General features: G+C 31.9%; 1 protein-coding gene across 6 annotated transcripts in view; it reads left to right on the top strand.

The window, feature by feature from the left end:
• The window catches only part of LOC143234465 (sushi, von Willebrand factor type A, EGF and pentraxin domain-containing protein 1-like), a 54,084-nt gene extending 35,287 nt beyond the window's left edge, over positions 1 to 18,797 (top strand). For all 6 annotated transcript variants that reach the window (XM_076471851.1, XM_076471852.1, XM_076471854.1 and 3 more), the window contains 11 exons: positions 480 to 707; positions 919 to 1,122; positions 3,926 to 4,189; positions 4,928 to 5,143; positions 7,841 to 8,067; positions 9,020 to 9,242; positions 10,585 to 10,737; positions 12,076 to 12,228; positions 13,920 to 14,063; positions 17,858 to 17,890; positions 18,481 to 18,797. In XM_076471851.1, the coding sequence (XP_076327966.1) occupies positions 480 to 707; positions 919 to 1,122; positions 3,926 to 4,189; positions 4,928 to 5,143; positions 7,841 to 8,067; positions 9,020 to 9,242; positions 10,585 to 10,737; positions 12,076 to 12,228; positions 13,920 to 14,063; positions 17,858 to 17,865 (1,820 nt within the window). In that variant the 3' untranslated portion in view covers positions 17,866 to 17,890; positions 18,481 to 18,797. The remainder of the gene's footprint in view (positions 1 to 479; positions 708 to 918; positions 1,123 to 3,925; positions 4,190 to 4,927; positions 5,144 to 7,840; positions 8,068 to 9,019; positions 9,243 to 10,584; positions 10,738 to 12,075; positions 12,229 to 13,919; positions 14,064 to 17,857; positions 17,891 to 18,480) is intronic.
• The last annotated feature ends 828 nt before the right edge of the window (positions 18,798 to 19,625 follow it).

Here is a 19,625-nt window from a genome sequence, read left to right as displayed (position 1 = left end):
TGTTTTTTGTTACATCTGTTGGTTGTGTTGAAGAATGTGAAAGTAATATGTGAAGTGGAACACTTATAAATGCTAGTGAGTTTAAGTATGCATTCAAAATGTGTTTTCTAATAAAACAGCACACAGGATCACACACACACACACAAAAGGTGCAATGAATTAAAAAAAAAAAACTTTCATATAGTTGACTGTTCTTCAGAAGAACAAAGAATAGCAGACTATTGAAAATCACTTTTTTTTTTGAAACTCAGAAAGTGCTTAGTAGATTGTGGATAATTAATCGGTTTCATAATGGGTTTAGTATGAACCAATGTTTTCAAAATCAATTTATAAGAACATACCTCATAATTTCCTGAATTAATTTTCTAACTCAAAGTAGATAACTTTTCAGGCATTGCACAGTGTCAACAAGTTGTACTTTTATGTATCTTGTGCCTTTATTAATTTCTTGAAGTTAATTTTGTTTGCTTATATCATAGAGGCTTACTATCCCAAGCCCTTAGACTGCTTCAACCAAACCCTAATAACAGAAGAAGGGATTGCTTGGTTACAAAAACCCAGGTTTGTAGCAGGAGATGGGCGAGAATTGGATGTGAAATGTACATTAAAGGGAAAACTGAAACCAGGAGAATACATTAACTTATGTGAGAGTACAGACCCTGAACTGCAAACTGTTGGATTTTGTTCATACAGGATCATTGTTAAAGGTTAGTGAAGCCCCCTCTCTCAAGGAGGCAACATGTAGAAAAATAAGGTTTAGCTGAATTTTCAATTTTTAAGTGAAATGAAGCAATAAGAATTTTGCATTCAAATATAAAACATTCTTTATGCAAGTTTGTTTCAAGAAAATTATTGATGTTCACATGGAAAAATTTGAATTAAGATAATTCGATATGCATAATTAAAAATGAATTTCAGTTCCTACATGTGACCCTCCACCTCAACCTGAATATGGATACATAGAGTGCAATACTACAGAATCTGACAAGTATCCCATAGGAACTATCTGTTACTACAGTTGTCTGTCAGACTACATCATACCTACAAGCCAATCAAACCTCCATATAACAGTCTGTCTTGCTCTTCTGCAATGGAATATTACAAGTTTCCCAGAGTGCAAAAGTAAGTCTTTCATAATACATGATATGCTCTATTTATAATTAATAAGATTTATATATTTTAATTTTTCATGAAGCTACATATAAGAGACCCCTTCATTTCAGACTAATTGAAAAAAATTATTAAAACACTTTGAAGAATGTCAAAATAATTAACTTGTGTTAAATTGTATTACACAAGCTATATTGTTTATACTGATATACGTTGGTGGCACAGAAATAGGACACAACTACAGAGCAGGAGATATAATCAAGTAATTAGCAGTGATACAATTTTTGTAGAGGTGATAAAGGAAGGCTCATACCTGATTATGAAATGGCTGGGTTATTAACTTCTCTTTTTTTTTTTGGTTTTCACCAATGAAGATTTAAACAGTATTCCACATTTTCAACAGCTGATAGATGGAAATGAGAACAAACAAGATGATTGGATTGATTCTGAACTGGTTAAGAAAAAATTGGAAGGTTTAGAGAACTATAAAGCTCCTGCGCCAGACAATATTTCCCTAAGGGTTTTGAAGGAGGTGAATGATTGAGTATGTGAATCACTTATACTATTTTCTGTCAGTTCTTGAATTGTGGGTAGGTACCAGAGGATTCGAAGTTAGCTAATACAACTCCTCTTTTTAAAGGAGTTGATAAAAATTGTCCCAGTAATTATAGGCTTATTAATCTTACATCAGTTATGGGAAAAGTTTTGGAAAGTCTAATAAAAAATGGTTTGCAAAGCATTTAACAAAGTTTAGAATTTTATTGGATGCTCAGCATGGTTTTAACTAAGGGAAAATTTTGCCTTACAAATATTTGACATTCTTTAGAAATGTTACTGTTATGAATATGAGGGTAAGTTGTGGAATGTTATCTACATTATTAACACTGTTGTTGTAGACATTTATCTATATTGTTCACTGTTGTTGTGAATGTTTATCTACATTAATCAATTGGTTGAATACCATTTTTGTTGGTAATGTCTACAGTATTCCACTTTGGGTCATGGTATTAATGTCTACAATATTTTACACTTTGGGTCATGGTATTTGAGTTTAAGAAAGCAGAGATTTGGTGTATCTGGAGTTTCAGAAAGTATCTGACAAGGTGCCACATAAAAGGACTGTAAAAAAAGTATCTCTGTAGGTGTGGGGGATAAGTTAATTGATTGGATAGACAAGTGGCTGAATGGAAGAAAGCAGAGAAATGTTACAAATGGAGTTCAGTCAAACTAGATTAATATTACAAGTGGTATACCTCGGGGATCAGTCCTAAGAACCTTATTTACATTAATGACAAAGATAAATTACTTAAATTTGTACATGATATTAAGGTCTTTAGTGTTACTAGCTATTAAAAGGATGGTGCTGCTTTACGAAAGGATTTAGATCATTTACTTGGTTTGGCAAATAAATGGCAGATGGGTTTGAATTGTAATAAATGCAAGATAATGCATGTGGGTTATCATAATTTGACTTATAAGTATAATTTGGATGGGAATAACTTAAACAAAGAAGGGTCTTGTTGTGATAGTTTATTGGTCTCTAAAGCCATCCAAGGAGTACTGTTGCTAATGGTAGGTTAAATAGAATTTTATGTTGTATATACAAAACTACTGAATATAAGTTTAAAGAGGTTATAATTTCATTGTACAGGTCACTGGTTAGAACACATTTGGACTGTGTTCAATTGTAGGTTCTTACCTTAGAATGCTGAATTATTAGAGAAGGGTTGCTAGAATGGTGCCTGGGATGGAGGGGTTGCCATATGAAATTGTTTTACCTTGAAAAAAAGAAGAGTTATGAGAGATCCAATTGATATGTTTTAGACTGTAGAGAGAATTAGTAGAGTTGATGCATCATCTTTTTTCATACTTAACAGTGAGAATACTAGGACTAGGGGACACAAATATAAATTCTGGCAGGTTGGGAATTATCTTAAGCTAATAGTTTTATTTTTCTAACAGGATAGTTGGTCTTCATAACAGTTTGCCTTTGGATGTTAGGGAGGCAGTAACTTTAAGGGTTGGCTTTGAAGGGTTTTTTTTTTTTTGTAATGGTTTAATTTAACTGGTGGAAACACTTAGATGGACCAATAGTTCCCTTGTTGTTCCTAAATATTATGTTAACTTATCATAGATAAATTGTATGGCACATGTTATATAATTATTTACCAATATCATTTAACTTGTAGTAAACTGTATGGTGATGATTTCATATTATAAATGTCATTGTCAACCATTTGAGACATTCTGTAATAACTGATTCCTCAAAGTACTCGATTCTACCCTGATTAGTCCCCTGCTAGGACAGCAGTCTTTGTATTTACAACATTAAAATCAAGGATTCAATTCCCTTTGGTGGACACAGGCATATAGCCCAATGTGGTTTTTGCTATAAGGGAAACACATGACTCTGATTAATGTATAGATGTCATTTTTTGTTTACTCATGTAAATATCTGTAAATAATGAATGGCATTGGCACTTCTTACATATGCACATTGAACAATTACTGACTGACTATTAAGGCAACAAATGATATATTTTTTTACTGTGCTGCAAAAACTGTCATTTGCAATGTTTTGTTGTCCATATAGTTCTTCATATCTGAATGACTGAAATATTATACCATCAGATACATCCATATTCGTTTTACAGGTTTGACAAAACGTTTTTATAATGCAGCCCAAATGAAGTAGCACATTTTCATTGCACTTCAAAAATTGTTGTCTGCAAAGTTCTTCAAGTGTGAAATTTTATCATTTAAAAACATTTTGTATGCAAAAGAAAAACTATTTAAAGATAATATTTTTCTGCAGAAAAACTTGCACCATATCCAAAGGAAGGGGCATGCAAAGATGAAATATTTGAGACAAATGATCCCAGTTCAATAACATTAGAGCCTCCAACTTTTGTAAGAGCTCAGGGAGACACTGCCATGGTGAGCTGTTCCTTGACTACTATCTCTAGTTATGGTATCTACAAGAATCTCTGTCGAGCTACAGATCCAGAGTTACAAACTTCTACGTCCTGTACTTATAAGATAGAGGTGAAGCATCTTGAGCAGGGTGATGATGCATTACGTATGTGCTTGTTTTATAAAAACCTTAAAAACACAAGACAAAAGTTTAAAAGATATTTATTGCCAGCATTAGACATTGTATTGCCAACAGATTTAGTATCACATTTCTCTTTTTCATGAGCTCTAAGATGTATGTGTATATAATTTAAGAATATAGTATCAATGACTAAGATATCATAGATTTAACTCAACACTGTTTGGTAATATGATGTCAATTACTGACATGTTATATGTTAAATGAACAGTTTGATGTAAATGATATCATTGCTGTCATAGCTTACATTTAAAAAAAAAAAGTATTAATGTCTACACTTTGGGACATGGTATTAATGTCTGTAGTATTTTACAATTTGGTTCATGGTACTAATGACTCGAATATTCTACAATTTGGTTCATGGTACAAATGACTCGAATATTTTACACATTGGGTCCCAGTATTAACGTCTGCAGTATTCTATGCTTTGGGTCATGGTATTAACGTCTGCAGTATTCTACGCTTTGGGTCGTGGTATTAACGTCTGCAGTATTCTACGCTTTGGGTCGTGGTATTAACGTCTGCAGTATTCTACGCTTTGGGTCGTGGTATTAACATCTGCAGTATTCTACGCTTTGGGTCGTGGTATTAATGTCTGCAGTATTCTACGCTTTGGGTCGTGGTATTAATGTTTACTATATAAGTAGGTAAACTTAAGTAAAGATTTATTGTGGCAGTAAAGTAAACTTAAACTTTTGTGTCCAGGACACAGGTGTGATCCTTTGAATGCACCAGCTAATGGTTACATCCAGTGCCAAACTGTTGAGAAAAAACTCTTGTGTGATATCAAGTGTAAAAGTGGATTCTCCATGCCATCAAACTTCCACTTACTTCAAGAAGGATATGTTGAATGTGATCCATTGCATGGCCTGTGGAATTTCCAGAGGATTTACAGGATTCAAAGATTACCAGATTGCTTAGGTAAGCTTATTAAATTTGGGGTTGCTCCAGATTCATACTGGATTTTTCAAATAACAAAAGATTCACATGACAATGTAATACATACATATATATCTGGAATACCTGAGTATTCTGTTTTATTAATTTCTTTATTAATTTCTACAACCAGTTTTGTGACTTCAAATGTCACTCTTTGTGGTATAGTTTTAATGATAATTTATTGAAAAAAGCATTCAAATACCATCGTTCAACTAAACATTAATAATTTAAATTAAATATTTATACTTGCCAAATGTACAAATACATAATACACTTCATATACAAATTAAATATATTACAATTAAATAAAATTTAAGTTTGTCCATTATACTTTTATTTTTAAAATCTTATTATAGTTACACATTCACTTGTTATTATAGAAATACAATTTATTTCTCATACAATTTCATGTCTCTTGCTTTATAAATAAGTCACAAAACTGGTTTAAGAAATTAATAAAGGAGAAAAAAAAATAGAACAGTCTAATATTCCAGTGTCTTGTTACCTGTGTCCCCAAGTAAATCTTAGTGGTGGTTTTGTTATATATTTATGCTGATGTAGCACTGTCTGATTGGTTGTATGATAGCCACTTAGTTTGCACTGTCAGGTTGTGACTCTGATGGAATTTATTTTTATATAACAAAGTAAAGCAATCCATAACTTTTAGTTTACATACAAATTTTATTTACTGATTCATAAATATGGGAAAATGTTTAGTTAAAGTTAATCTATTAGGCAGATTAAGTGGAAATTTCATGTTTCTTTTAGGGTTTTATGGAAACTATGAAAAACGATGCAGGAAACTAACAATACTGAAACTAAAACAGTTAACGTAGATATCCAAAAATTATGTTAAATAACTGAAGATATAATCTTTACACATGAAATAATAATCCAGTATCCAGTAGAGATCTTTGCTAATGATCTAGTTGTAAATACAGTTTTGAATGTTACCTCTGGTGCACTGCAGGTATTTAACACTGAGTTTTAAAGTATAAACTTTCAAGCTTAAGAGCTGAGCTACCAGAGAGACCTTGATATATGTATGTATCATTTCAGTGTTTATATAATCACTTCCAATATCCTATATAAATATTTTTGAAAAACTAATTTTAAATAATTGTTCTCACAATTGATGTGAGAACATCAATCTCACAAATGATGTTCAATTGAAATGAAATATTCTTTATAAAATTCTTAAACATCGAGTGGAAGTGTTAGTATTTTTTGTGTATTACCATGATTTTATTTAAAATTTCTATTATTGAGAGCTAGCTCCATTTTATATTCATTAACTGAGATAATATTGAAAAAAAAACTTGCTTATTTCTTAAATCATTGGGCTACGTCTATAGTAAATTACATGTTTTAGGCTTTATAATAGTCTAAACTGAATACATTTTTATAGTCAGGGTTTGATAACAACAACAAAAAAAAGAAACAATTTATTCAACTATAACAACACATAGAAATAAACTGAATGCATACCAAAACATAGTTACTGAACACGTTTGGCCAGATATTGGTGTTCATAAACAGTATATCATAAATATAAATAGTTTTTTAAAAAATGGAATCAGAAAAAGAAACAAATTCCAAAAAATACAACAACACAATATTCCAAAATTACTTTTCAGTATAAATCACAATATTGGGTTATAAATGGCAATAACACATTTACATTATCTTTCACTGGCTATCTTGTGATTCTCTCTCTTATTAAAGCTTCTAGCAAGGTATTTATTCACCAAGAAGGTCACGAGAGTACATCTTGTGTGATGATAAATTTACGTGTTCATCTACCACATTAACAACATCTGTACCTCACCACTAGGGAAGTTGATATCAGTTTCATCATACATGCACATATATATAATCAAAGTACAAACAATTAGCTAGAAAGTGTGTTCTCATTTTAATCTAAATAAGAATTTATAGATAAACTAAATGATAGAAGGAAATAAGTGAATTTGTTATCTCATGGCTTAAGTTTATTGAAGTTTTTAAGCAATTATAAAATTATTGTTATGATGTTTATTTGTTTGTTACAAGAAGTGACAGTCATGAAAAAAGTGACACTTGTAGTCTGCTTAACTAGAAAAGACTTTTTAAACTTTGTCACTCATCAAGTAAAGCTGATTGGGTGTTCAGTCTTTGATTTTTTTGTGGATGTTTATTGTAGTTTTATACAGGAGACAGCTTCTTATCTAAAATGTCAGAATTTCTTTCAGTACTTGTTACACTATTCATTGTACAGAGTGTTCGGAAAGTCACTATGCACTTGTATATTTATTAACAGACATGTTTCAATATATAATACAGGAGGTAAATATGAATGACAATTATAAACAATGATGAAAGTGACCCCTGTTGGCATCAATACAGGCTTGGATCCTTCTTATTTTGTTTCTAAACACTGTTATCAGTTGCTGGCTTGAAATAGACTGAATAAAATATGATTACAAAACTGCACAGTGACTTTCCAAACTCCCTATATTTATATTTACTTCTTGAATTTCATAGTCTTAAGAGTGTCTTAAAATATAACTTGGGAGCTGGAATTCTTACATCCAGCTCTCAAACTATTAAATGATTATGACTTAAAATATTTTAAAAATGTTTTAGACATGAGAAAGAGGATGATAGTTCAGGTCAGTTTAAATTTTCCATATTCTCTAGCTGGATTACCACACACAATGATAGAAGGCTCCATAAAGTTCAAGACTGATGTTAGAGACTGCTTAGACTATGAGAATTTGAGTTTGCTTATGGATGTTATCAAAAAAGGGCTATTGGATAGAAATCAGGAGATATGTGGACAAATTGACTGTAACAGATTTATTTTCTCATGTTCAGGAGGTCTTGGTGGAGTTAAGCCAACACTTGAAACTATGTGGACATTTCAGGTTAGCACAAAAGTTTGTTTAGATTCCAATTTAACAGTACAAAGATAGATGTATCAGTAAATTGAAGAACATATTAACTTATAGTTGTAATGATTATGATTACAAAATTAAGAATAAAAAATTGTAAATCAGCTGTAGAAAGCAGTAACAGAACAAGTTCTCAATACATTATTACTTTTGATACGGAGGAACTTCAAAAATCAGATTAGAAATGTGAAGTTATGGATATCAAAGTTGTGTATGTTTCCACAAATTCTTATTTCACATCTATTCATACATACATGTGTGTGTGTGTGTGTTTTTATAGAAAGAAAACTTTTGTGCAGTTAGTCTGATAATATAAAAATAGCTTCCACGTAGTCAGCCTAATGGTGTAAAGACAGCTGCCATGTGATCATTCTAACGGTGTAAAAATAACTTACATGTGGTCATTCTAATGGTGTAAAGATAGCTTACATGTGGCCAACCTAATTGTGTAAATACAGCTTCTATATGGTCAGTAAATTTACTGGATTTTGTAATAAGGTCAAAATATTGACAATTCGTTACTACATCTTTGATAACCATTTGCTACATTGTTTATGGTGTATGTATTATGTGTATGCATTAAATGCATACAGCTGATTTCTTAGCTATTCACAGACAATTACTTACATATCCAATATTGTTATTATAGACATACATGCCAAGGATTGCCAGGTTATGCTCACATTAATGAATAATGATCTTAACCAACATATATTCATACACTTTCATAAAAATATTTTATATTCCAAATATTATACTGTTGCTGGAATACATTCATCTCTTGACTCTTTTCAGTATATGTATATATGTCACATCTACATCGATAGCTTTATCACCTGATTTCATTATAATAAAATATTTATATTAGTAGATACTAACCATCATCAATCACAGTGTTGAATGACCTGAATCTTTCTATCCATAGGCAATAAACGAGCCAGGTACAGCTACTCAGGACAGAAACATTACTGCTCTCATTGAAACAGTACAGTTTGATACCAAAGCCATTATAGTTTCAGATCCAACATTCAAAAATGAGTTTCTCAATTTCAGTGCCATTCTGCTGGAGGAAACATTTACAGACACTCATTTTCATCTTGTCTGTCAAGAAAGGGGCTTTGTTGTGAACATCACCACCAACAGATGTTGTAAGAGTATACTTTTTGTTTTAAAGATACAATTAATTTAGTGAACACCAAAACTACATTGAATTTTTTTTGGTTCTGCAGGATGGTAAGGATGTATAACAAATCATGAAAATGTATTAATGTCGGCATCCTTGTATCAAATGTTTTGTCCTCTAATTTTTCCAGTGATGACTGTTCATTTTTTATTAAAGCTGGTGTCTTACTAATTTAACATATTGGAATAACATAGGGTTTGAATCTTATCTGACCAAAGGAATGAGCATTTCTAGATTGGAATAACAAAACAGACTAAATGTAAGTAGCAAGAATACATGCTAGATATAAAAAAAAATCCACTTTAGAGCTAAATGACTGAAGAAAAAGGACCAAGTTTCCTAATGTCATTCCAAGAAATAATTCAAAAGATAAATGTCCATTACATACATAATATATTATATATACTTCTTATTTTTGGAAAGCTCTTTTACTGACTCTTATATGTATAAGAACTGTAAATCTGACACACTAGACATGACCAACAACTGCTAGATCCTTATACACATACCATAACAGCTGTAGATCTGATGTACTAGACACAACCAATAACTCCTAGATTCTAATAAACACACTATAACAGCTCTTAGTATAATGTACTAGACGCAAAAACTGCTAAGTTCTAATAAACACACCATAACAGTTGTAGATCTGAAGTACTAGACACAACCAACAACTGCTAGGTTCAAAAAAACAAACCATAACAGCTGTTAGTCTCTGGTACTACATAAAACCAACCACTGTTCGATTCTATTAAAGAAATCGTAAAAGTTGTAGATCTGATGTACTGGACACAACCAGCAACTGCTAGATTCTAGTAAACACACCATAAAAGCTCTTAATCTGATGTAGTAGACACAACCAACAATTGCTAGATTCTAATAAACACACTGCAACAGCTGTAGATCTAATGCACTAGACACAACCAACAACTTATTAATTCTAATAAACACACCACAAAAACTGTTAGTCTAATGTACTAGATACAATCAACAACTGCTAGATTCTGATAAACAAATCATAACTGCTGTAGATCTGAAGTACTAGATGCAATCAACAGCTGCTAGATTTTGATAAACACATCATAACAGCTGTTGGTCTGATGTACTAGACACTATCAGTTTGTTTCTAATAAACGTTTTCTTCTGCTAAAATAAAGATACAAACATTAAGTAATTCCATTTTAGCTTCTAACAAACAATTTTGTCTGCTAGAGTAAATAAACTAGTTATTAATGAAGACATATTTTTATACTCTTTTTCTTGCTAGTTTTCATGTAATGAAATGGAACCTTTAATGATTTCAATAGGGGAGTGCCCAACTGGAACTTATGAAGAGGATAATCAGTGTAAAAATTGTCCAGGAAACCATTACCAAGATATGACTGGACAAACCAAATGTAAATCTTGTCCACGTGGAACAATATCATACAGTGGATCCCGCTCTCTAGTAGACTGCAAAGGTGAGTCAAAGTCGACAAAAATTAACAAATGACTTGAATTTGATGATAAATTATTCCAATGGATTACTTATACAAAATGCTACTTATCTTGTCACAATAAATATCTTTTCTACAGTGTGTGTTTATTTTAAATCACAGTTATTGTTAGCTTCTTTTTGACAAATGTTCTTATGAATTATGAGTTGTTTCACATTGTCAGATGATTGCATTAATAATTAACTTCAAACATAGAAATAGTTATTGATACTTCTTAATTATTTTATTTTAATGTAAATCTGTGAATAATAAATAATTTTAAAAATTCTAAAATGATTCAGGCATGGATTAGTGTTGTAGCCTGTGATGTAATTGCTGCTATATGAACACATTTTCATTTAAATACTGTGGTTGAAGAAAACAGATCTTGGTGTTGTGATTGATAAACCTTTTGATTCATCTAAACAGTGTATCATAGCTAGAAATAGGGTTAATAGGATTCTGGGTAGCATCTGGGTAGAAATACTAAATATGAGACAAGAGATATTGTTTTACTGTACAGATAACTTGTAAGGCCCCATTTAGATAATGTGTACAGTTTTGGGATCTATTTCTCAAGAAGGACATTAAATTGTTGGAGAAGGTTCAGAAAAGAGCCACTAGGATGATACCTGTGATGGTGGGATTGTTCAGTGAGGACACACTGAAATATCTAAACTTGTTTACTCTGGAGAGGAGAAGGGTGAAAGAGGATTTGATTGAAGGGTTTAAGAATATTAAGGGTATCAGTGACACATATCCATCAAACCATTTTGTGTTTGCCAGCAAAAACAATAGAACAAGACTTCAAAAATTCCAATTTTGGCAGTATTGGAGTCATTTGCATTTTAGACAGTGTTACTTTCCAAATAGGGTGGTTGGCTTTTGAAATGAGCTGCCTCCAAGGGTAATGGAGGCAGAAAATTTAACTGAGTTCAAGACAAAATTTAATGAATACATGAGTAGTTAGAGGTAGTTATAGTCAGAAGCTGGAAGAAACATATTAGATTGGCTAAGAATCTCTTTTTGTCCCTTTAAAATTTTATGAATTTATGAATACATATTATAAAACTAACAGTCAGTGTCAGTATTGGGTGAGAGTAAGTGCATAGACAGTTTATGCTGTTGATCATTTGTCTTCCCTCTTGTTAACAGTCGTATAATTTGGAGATTTGATTTGGTTTTCAGCCCACGTACCACATACAAAGTGATATTACTGTTCCAAAATGCGAATATATTTTCCTCACTATTAAAATTTACAATCATTTAATGAGTTTAAATTATTCTTTCATATTACTAACAAGTGTTACATTTATTTTTCAGTCATGTCTGTCAGTTCTGATCTGGACCTCCCTGAGCTTGTCAGAGACCAGCCATACATAGATGAATGTACACCCAACCCTTGTAAAAATCATGGAACTTGTACTAATGCTCCTAAAGATAGCTATCACTGCCATTGTAAGCGTGGTTATAAAGGTAAGTTCAGTAACGTGCGTTATATTCAGGTTGAGTAATTTAACAGATTTAGTTTAGTAACATCTTGTATTCTTGTTAAATGTTTCAATATTGTTTATAATTGTCCACTGTCTTATGTAATGTATTATGATCCAGTAATACAGCCAAAGTGTTACATTACTGATCTTTTTATTAAATAGTAAATGCTAAGCAATAAGCGACCATCAACTATAACGAAGAAAAATAACTGAAAGTATACAATATGACAAAACGTTTTAGTGGCATGATACACGCACAACTTGATCTGGTTAGCAAGAACAACATATCTTCCTATAACTCGTACATAAAACACATAAAGGCCACATAAAACATATCAAAGTGCAGTAGACATAAATGCAGAATTGAACTGAAAACATGCCAATCTATGAAGAATTCAGAATAATATCAACAAATACTTTCTCAGATTACAGTTTATTGAACACAAAAGTATCATTTATGAACAAAACAGCAAATTCTATTATTAGATCCAAACCCACGTGGTGAATCAGGGAAATTCCCACAAAAATTAATATTGTTGTTTATGATCAAGAGAATTTAAACAGTTGCTTACTGACTTTGGGGCAAATACAGTCATAGTTTGAATACAAAAAAACAGGAAAAATCCAATCCTGAAAGTTTCTCGTATCTGCTTCATTATAATTACAATACTTCTTACAACAGTCTCACATGTATCTGATACAGCATACGGATGCTCATCTCCTTTATACACCCATCGCCAAAGATGCTCACCCTCCCGGCCATGGGGGCATTATAATGTGACGATCAATCCCACTATTCATTGGTAAAAGAGTAGCCCAAGAGTTGGCAGTGGGTGGTGGTGACTAGCTGCCTTCCCTCTAGTCTTACACTGCTAAATTAGGGACGGCTAGCACAGATAACCCTCGAGTAGCTTTGTGCGAAATTAAAAAAACAAACAAAGAATCCTTTATACAATACTATATCACTACACGCAGCATTTGAATCAGTTTACAATCGTGGTCTAACACTCATACATAAAAATACATTCAAAGGATTATATCATTGATTAAACAGTAAGCCATTGAACATTGTTATATTTTCGGATAAAACTGCATATGATGAAATCTGAAAGAAATCCGAAGTTACAACTAGAACTATTTTTCAATGCACAAGATTCTCATTCCACAAAGAAAGGTGATTTGGCTAGGGATGCTTCTAACTAATACAAATTATTATTTGGTGCTGAAGACACATGAAACATTGCATGATACGAAATAGATAAATAGTGCTGAGCAAAACTTTCATCAAAACTTCACATTGTTTCAGTTTAGTAATGTCTTGTATTATAGTTTAATGTGTCAAGTGTCAACACTATTTACTATTTTAGTTTAGTAACATCTTGTGTTATTGTTAAATGTTTCAACATTATTTTAAGTTAGTAACATCTTTTATTATTGTTAAATGTTTCAAAATTGTTTTAGTTTAGTAACATCTTGTGTGATAGTTTAATGTTTCAACCCTATTTTAAGTTAGTAACGTCTTGCATTATTGTTTAATGTTTCAACACTATTTTAGTTTAGTAATATCTTGCATTATTGTTAAATGTTTTTATATTGTTTCAGTTTAATAACATCTTGTATTATAGTTCAGTACTATAATAATTTAATATTCATTTTTCACTCAAAAACAAACAGGCCACTTGTGCCAGTATAGGCAGTTGCAGAAACAATATTTTTGTTTAAATGGTGGAACACTTGTTTTGAAGACACGTTACCAATTTTTAGCAAGATGTTTGTGTCCTCCAGGGTACAGTGGAAGAAGATGTGGAAATGTTAAAGGTAGTTATAGATTTTAAATTTTTCTATTTTCATTACATCATTTTTGGTGGTGTTTATTGTATGTGATCTCTCTTTCTAAACATTAAATAATAAAAATAAGTTACATCCAATCCTGAAACTGATCTAAACTTTTTTCATTAGTTTTCTTTCCTGTTATTTTTCATATTTAATAGTGATAGAATTTTGTTAACTTATTTGATGTAATTATTTTTTAGGCTGCTCCTTAGTCATCTTTCTTTCTATTGCACATAATAAATATTGCTAAATTACAGTAATGGGGGCCCTCGTTATATGTCAGTTTTAAAGACCAGAAAATTATTAATTATAATGAAACAATGTATAAGAAGGAATTTTTCCAAAATAAAAATTATGGAAACTGTGAGGGATAGAATAATAGAAACTGTAAAAGCATAAACATTGCCTATGCAAGGTAAAGCAGAACAATTTTTCTTAAAAAAATAATGAAATATGATATGATATTGAAGAGGGACCATAATTAATGAATGAGTTTTTCCTATTCTTAGCAATCATTAGCCTGGCATGGCCAGGTGGTTAAGCCATTCGACTTGTAATCCAAGGGTTGTGGGTTCGAATCCCTGTCGCACCAAACATGCTCGCCCTTTTAGTCGTGGGGGCGTTATAATGTGACGGTTAATCCCACTATTCATTGGTAAAAGAGCAGCCCAAGAGTTGGTGGTGGGTGGTGATGGCTAGCTGCCTTCCCTCTAGTCTTACACTGCTAAATTAGGGACGGCTAGTGCAGACAGCCTTCGTGTTGCTTTGCACGAAATTCAAAAACAAACAAACAATGCTAGGAGATAGAAGTCAAAGAGCACCTGACCCTCCAGGGTACATATGATACCCAAACCCGAGAGAGAATGCTATATTTATTAGAATAAGAACAAAAATAGACATTCAAAATATACATAAGGGCACAAAATCCTAATCAAATTTATTTAAAGAAAGTGTCCAATTTCAATGTGTTTCATTTTTTTACTGGGCTTTTTCATGCGGTTAAAAGAGAACACCAATTCTACGGCCTTTCCATGAAGTTCATTTTCCCCCTTCATTTTTGCACATAATTTGATAGCGTTAATATAACTTAACACTTGCGATGAAGTAGGAATTTCTATTTCCTCACAATCTTTACCATTTTGTTCATCTTCTGAATCTCTCACACTGTTACCATCTTGCGATTGTATTATAGGTTTTAAATCAGTTTCTATTAAAACATTCTTGTCAATGTTCACAAAACAAATTCTTAATTAAACAAGAATTTATTGATATTTAAAGAAATTATTAATTAAATAAGAAATTAATATTTAATCAAAAACAATTTTACTGCCTTACCCAGGTTCTAATCCTACTTCTTGATAGATGAGGTAGGTGAAAGGCAGTTTTTCTTCTGCATTGTGCAGGTTCTGCCATATAGAGGGCCTTTTTATAAGACAAATCTTTAGAAAATGCTGCAAAATTTTGATATTTCTGGCTTGCACAGGTTTCCATCTCATTAAGTTTCCAGGTTAGACATATTTTACTGTACTATACGACACATAATATACACATTTATAACTGAGTTCAAGAACCTTTAAAAAGCATTTATACCAACCAAACACTTCATTGAAAACCATTTTGAAGCAGCTCTGTACACTGTAATTTTTTTTTCTAATAGAAAACATATTTGTGACATTTTTAACCAATGACTTAAACAGCAAACAATTTTAGTGCAAAAGTTGCAGAATATTAAACAGCATATTAAAAAGATTTTATCACAATCTTTCATTTTTATGTTGTTATCTTCAGGAGTGTATGTGTTGTACTTGATTGAAGAAGATGTTAGAGAAGGATTGGGTGGAAGATGAGAATGTGAGTGTAAGGTCATTAACGTCACTGATATCTGCCATCTTATCTGTATGGAAGACACTGAGTTTCTTGTGTGTTGTTTTATTTAAGTAGAGTCCAAGGTTGATTGCCTTCCTACTTGTAGTTCTGCATTTAAAATTTCATGGTAGCATGCTAAAGAATCTCTAACAGTCTGTACTGCCTTTGCTGATCGATCCAAAAGGGTCATGTTTTCAAATAATATTGATTGAAACTTCAAACATATCTCTTAGCTCCTAGACTGTGAAGCTTCTCTATTGAGTAAAATTGCTACCATTATCACCCATAGTTTCTTCTTCAGAAGTATGTTTGTCTAATTCATGAAGATTTTCATTGCTTAGAAGCATACCAACCATACCTTCAATAGTTCTTCGACATAATTTTCCCTACTTCTTTGAAGCCCACTTCTTTTGCTAATTGCACTACATATATGTGATGTATCATTGAATCCTTCGAGGGAGGCCACTGCAGTAGGATATGTTTTCTTCCCCGCATTGTTCATTAGACGGTTCGAAACTTCATCCCAGGTAGACACAATCAGCAAACAGAATAAGAAATCTCAAACTTTTTTTTCCCGAATTCTTGGACTGTTGGTTTGTCGTTGCAATTAGTTTCACTGATAAGTTTTTGGAGTGTCTTTCTAAAATAATGTCTTGAAGCAGGCAGTGACACCCGGGTTCATTGGCTGCACAAGTGATATCATACTCGGTTGCACTTTTATGGAAAATGATATATTTTATAGCCATCAGTCTCGTTTGGTTACAAGACTATCAAATACCCCTCTTGCCACACTTACACTCACATCCTCTTTGTCGAGATTTGTTAATAGTTCTCTCTTACGTTTAATTATATATTGCCCATAATCAGTATAAAGCGAATGTTTTTATCTATCAAATGACGTATTGTGTAATATTATATTCTAAAGAGTTAAGTGTACGTTTCGTCTGTAATACACGGTTCATTCCAATGAGAAATTTAACGATTGTTTAGATAAATTTGTAACGGCCCTTGTCACATAGCAGAAAGTTATAAAAAGGCTGAGAGTTAGGGAAAATTGTTTGTAAAAGTCTTATACTCTTAACTGAAAGGCTAATAAATTTTGTTAAGATATATTTAAATTTATTTAAATATTTAAATATTTTTTTAAATTTAGATGTTTGTTTGTTTTTTGAATTTCGCACAAAGCTACTCGAGGGCTATCTATGCTAGCCGACCCTACTTTAAAGTGTTAGCCAATTAACACTGTAGTTGGAGTCCCCAGTGTATGGATGTTTAGTCTTAATTAAATAACGCTGTAGTTAGAATCCCAGTGTGTTGATGTTAAAATCTTAATTAATTAACGCTGTAGTTTGCTTGTTTGGTTTTGAACTCCGCACAAAGATACACGAGGGCTCTCTGTGTTAGCTGTCCCTAATTTTGCAGTGTAAGACTAGAGGGAAGGCAGCTAGTCATCACCACCCACCGCCAACTCTTGGGCTACTCTTTTACCAACGAATAGTGGGATTGACCATTACATTATAACGCCCCCACGGCTGAAAAGACGAACATGTTTGGCGCGACGGGGATGCTAACTCGCGACCCTCAGATTACGAGTCGCACGCCATGGTTTGGCCATGCCGGGCCCTTTAAATTTAGAACTATTAAATCTATAAGATTTTAAACGAATACAAATAGGTTACGTGGTCGAACGATTTGACGGCTCTCGTTATCCATTATACGCTAACGTTTTTGAGGACGCAACATAAGATTTCGCTGCACATATGCTGTTCATAGTTTTTTATTCGCTTCAGCTTAAATTCTTTTTTCCATCAATTTTGTAAAAAAAAAAGCCTAACCTTATCATAAACTCTCTCAAACAATACATTATATCTCCTTCCATATTTTAATTTTTTGCTTTGTTTTTATTTTATTAGGAACTTAAGGAGAATAATAATGAAATTTACATTGTGAGTATACTTTGGTTTGGTTGTAATTATGGGAACAGATAAAATAAGTTAATTTGATATAGACTTACAAAACATTATTGGAATATTCCTTTTGTTTAAATATTGTATTTGGCTTAATATCTAAATAAGTTTGTTTTTAATGATTGCATATGTGTGTTATAGATTGTTCTTCCAATTTCACCAAAGGTAAAATTGGAAGGAAAATCCGTTAGGTAGAAGCTTAATGGTTTCCTTGATTTGCCGCCTTACTACCTGGACTACAGTTTAGCTTATTGAAGGCTCATCAGCAAAACTTGGGCTAGCAAATTAAAAAAAATACAGCTAGCATCTTATAACGGTGATTTGTATACAGTATTAATGGATTTATAAGTCCCGTTCAATCAACAATAAAATAATCTAGAGTAATTTAGATATTTGAATAATATTCGAGCTTGTGCCTAAATCTCTTGTAATGATTCATTTATTTTTAGTTAAATTCTTACCACAATTTCTTATATGCATACTTTTGTAGAGTTATTGTGAACTATCCTTTTACCATTTTAATACATTTTTCCATCATAGATTCATTATAGTATCTTTACCTTATATAGGGACCACACAAGATGTTAATAAAAGCCTCAGGGACTGTCTGTACTGTGGCTCTCTCTGTCTGTGTCATCTGGAAAACAGTTAAGGATAAAGACTTGAAAAAGCCATAACTGTGTTAGAGCACTCCATTCTACAAGTCTGTCTCATTCGTCCATATAAATAATCTTTCAAGTGGTCCAACTTACACGAAATAACTTTTACTGAAATACAGAATCAAATTACATTTATTTGTTTTTTCTTGTTGTATTTTTACGTATAAAATATTTTAACAGTTTCGTTTTGTAATTTTGATTTTTTCAATAAAGTTCATGTGCTTCGATTTCACTGTTGTGGAAAATATTATTTTAATAGACGTACCCTAATCTGTTAGTGTGAAATTTATAATAATACCAAATGTTTCTAAAAATGCTGTTTTATCAGAAAACCTTGACTAGTTAGTGAACATAAAACTAAAAGCGACGTACTAAACTCATAGCTACACTTACAAGTATCGGTAAGTATTTCATTAGTTTTGTATAAACAAACATTAATTTCCTTCCCAACACCCAAACTTAGGATATTTACGTTTATCTTCTCTTTTACAACTTTTCTACTTAGTAGGACTTCAAAAACTGACTTATTATCGCTCGCGTACATAGTGGTATTATTATAAAAGTCCTATGTTTGTTGCATATACCATAAGGTAGAATACTTCCTGAGTGGTAAGCCAAAAATACCTGTTATATTTTGAAACTGACACTTAAATGTAGTACAAAATTAGTATTATCACTTCATATATATAACATTATTTTACTTATATTACATAGAGTTTGTAAATAATATACATATATTTTATGAATTGTAAAAGTTTTAGTCGTAAAAAAACATGAACAAGTGTCTGCTTTCTTTGTACGCTATCTGGCTATTATTATGTACTATCTGTTTTCATCTACACGAATTAGTGGTATTAGATAATGTCTGTATTCTCTGTACACAGAATGACTGTATTAGACAGTGTCTGTTTTCTTTTACACAAAATGGTTGTATTACACAGTGTTTTCTTTCTACAGTAACTCTCCGGATTAGATAGTGTCTGTTTTCTTTTTACACAACCTAACTGTATTAGATAGTGTCTGTTTTCTTTTTACACAACCTAACTGTATTAGAT

This window comes from Tachypleus tridentatus, chromosome 12 (genome assembly GCF_004210375.1).
Source record: "Tachypleus tridentatus isolate NWPU-2018 chromosome 12, ASM421037v1, whole genome shotgun sequence".
Classification (NCBI taxonomy): Eukaryota; Metazoa; Arthropoda; class Merostomata; order Xiphosura; family Limulidae; genus Tachypleus; species Tachypleus tridentatus.
Note: the sequence above shows the minus strand (reverse complement) of the source record. Positions and strands in the feature narration are given on the sequence as shown.